A 2,500-nucleotide genomic window follows, 5' to 3' on the forward strand; every position below is an offset into this window, starting at 1 on the left:
GAACCGTGCTTGTTGTACAGTTGGGCGCGAATGTGTTGTGGAAGAAGGGTTGAAGGGGAGACAGATAAGTGTGCTGTATGTTGTGTATGTGCGTCATTGTAATAAAGAGATAGTGTAGGCCTTGCTTCTCCTTGGACGTGTGAGAAGAAAAAGCTCATAAAGTTCTTCTTACGACTGACTGTCAACGACTGCTGTGGGAGCCCAGGATATAGTACAGCCCGGGTGTTGACTGACAAAGCTCTGTTCTTTGATCAGAGCTTACTATAGTCCGATTTTAACTACTCTCTGTCAGCCCTTCCAAGGTATGGGAAACAGATTCAACAGTTACCCTATGCCGTTTAGATGCCCTAAGTCTGAAATCAAAAGTCGGATAGGTTCAGCCCCATGGTCAGTACCAGTCTTTACTCGTAGGGTAGTTTGGAATTGCCTGGTTTGAGTAAAAGCTCTTGTATGGATGTTATATTTATTGAGGGAAAGTTCGCACAGAGTTCAGACATGAAAATCGAAATAAAAACACACAGCCCATTTAATCCTAAATAAAGTAATTATATGATACACAATAAAAAGGGGGAGGTCCTCAGGTGACGTTAGGCACAGAAGAGCTCTTCGAAGCGGAGGAAAAATAAACAAACAAAATTACCTTGACTAACACCAAGGCATATGTTTAAAGATACATAGGAGTGTGGAAAAGTCAGAGTTAGGGGCACCAGCACTCAAGAGAAAAACAAACAATTAATACATACCTTAAACTTCTAGGAACTGAACCTGAAAAAAAAACTGAGAAAGGAGTCCGAGAGGTACGAATCCTCAACCCGGACGGGAGCTGAATACTTAAGGTAGAGAATACTCTGAAGGTGCTGATCCCTGTTCTCTTCTGAGGCCTGCTTGGTCCCTTACGTAGACTTTAGCCTCACCAGCATCAAAGTAGTAGGCCGCGCTGGCATGAACTGCAAGAAGAGCGCACTGCATATGACACACGGCCCAACACAGACAGTCCAGTCACGACCTAAATGCTGAAAAAAACGCAAAACTTAACTTAACGAAGGTCTGGAGAGATCGACAACTGCCTGACACGGAGCGAGGTTAACACACCAAGCTGGAAGTCCTGGAACCCAAGCGAATCCTCTCCCAAAAACTGATTATTTATACCAAAACAAATAACCTGCAACAATGCAGCGGGCGTCAGCGCGAAACTAAAGAAAATATGCAAGTACATGACCATTACACCCAAAAGATCAGTGTAATAATTAACATATCGATAAGGCAGCCAAAACTCAAGAAAATGAGAGGAATCGCCTTTAGGGGTCACTGCGACACTTCATCCGTCAGTGAAGAGAAAGAATTAAAGAAAACGGAAGGCAAGGTAAAATCGAAAATACACAGTCCTGGGGAAAACTGCATTTCGGACTGTGCATACTCAAAATAAGGAAGAAAATAAATAAATTCAAATTTCCGACGTGGAGACTTCAATGCCCTCCAAGTAGTGAGACTTGGTCAAAAATACGTTTAATGGAGACATCGTCGTGAAACTAATGTGTAGCGATGGCGCACTCAAGCCGAGATGGCGAGGCGCAGGGCCCCCGGTACGACTCGTCCAGGACCAAGGCAGCATCTCCAAGATCAGCAGCATCTCAGGAGCATCAGGACCGACGGATGTGGCCCGACCACAAGGCAACATTCACAGTATTATGCAAGAGGCATTGCCATTTTTAGGCTCAGAATTCCTCAGAATTACTCCAAGCAAACTTTTTATCCTCTTTTGCAAGCGCTTCCTTGTTAAACACTCACCCTTTCACGTAGCCCATGTCGTCTCAGACTGAAGAAGGGGCAATTATATCGAATGATAATCTAACGATGTGTGGGTGTGGGGGGGGGGGATAGGGCGCAGGAGGTAAAAGCGAAAAATAATAATTTTTAGAAGCGCCACTGATCCTTTTCTTTTCGATGTCTCTGAGAGATTGTTTTTTTTCCACAATACCCCCCGCCCCAACTCTGGCTAAGACTTTTGCCCTTGTTCGAGGCCTTTATCATACATCACGAAAGCAGTTTTACAGCTGATATTTCCGAGTCATTTTCACTTGCCCTGTGGTGACCCACGTGAAGGGGCCTGGCCCATGAACTTGACCAAATGCGGTGGTGTAACCTCTTGAGGAAGGTGAGGGATGATCGCTCCAGTATGTTACTCTCAGATGAACATGCTGAGTGTGCATTATCCTTGACATTCTGTCATCCCTACATGTATAGGTCTTGAGAATGAAGTTGAATAATATCGTTGGTATATTTATTAATACCGATGTATATATTTAGAAAGACATTGTAAGGATAAAGAGAGGAGCCAGTGCAATTCAGAGCACCTGCCTACTCCTCCTCATCGCTGCTGTCCGAGACCCTGCGGGCGGGGGCCGCGGGGACCCTGTCGATGGCGGCCAGGGGCGTCAGGCGCTGCATGGGGGCGGGGGCAGGGGCGGCGACGGGGCGCGATGCGCGGAACACGACCGGA

At 46.0% G+C, this 2,500-nt stretch overlaps 1 protein-coding gene across 1 annotated transcript in view; it reads right to left on the reverse strand.

Annotated features, from left to right (window-relative positions):
* Positions 1-2,267: 2,267 nt before the first annotated feature.
* Positions 2,268-2,500, reverse strand: part of LOC119589720 (transcription initiation factor TFIID subunit 9-like) — a 1,583-nt gene continuing 1,350 nt past the window's right edge. Inside the window, exon 3 of the mRNA XM_037938303.1 lies at positions 2,268-2,500. This exon is cut by the window's right edge and continues 396 nt beyond it. Coding sequence (XP_037794231.1) covers positions 2,359-2,500 — 142 coding nt within the window. The 3' untranslated portion in view covers positions 2,268-2,358.

Source organism: Penaeus monodon, chromosome 26, assembly GCF_015228065.2.
Source record: "Penaeus monodon isolate SGIC_2016 chromosome 26, NSTDA_Pmon_1, whole genome shotgun sequence".
Lineage (NCBI taxonomy): Eukaryota > Metazoa > Arthropoda > Malacostraca > Decapoda > Penaeidae > Penaeus > Penaeus monodon.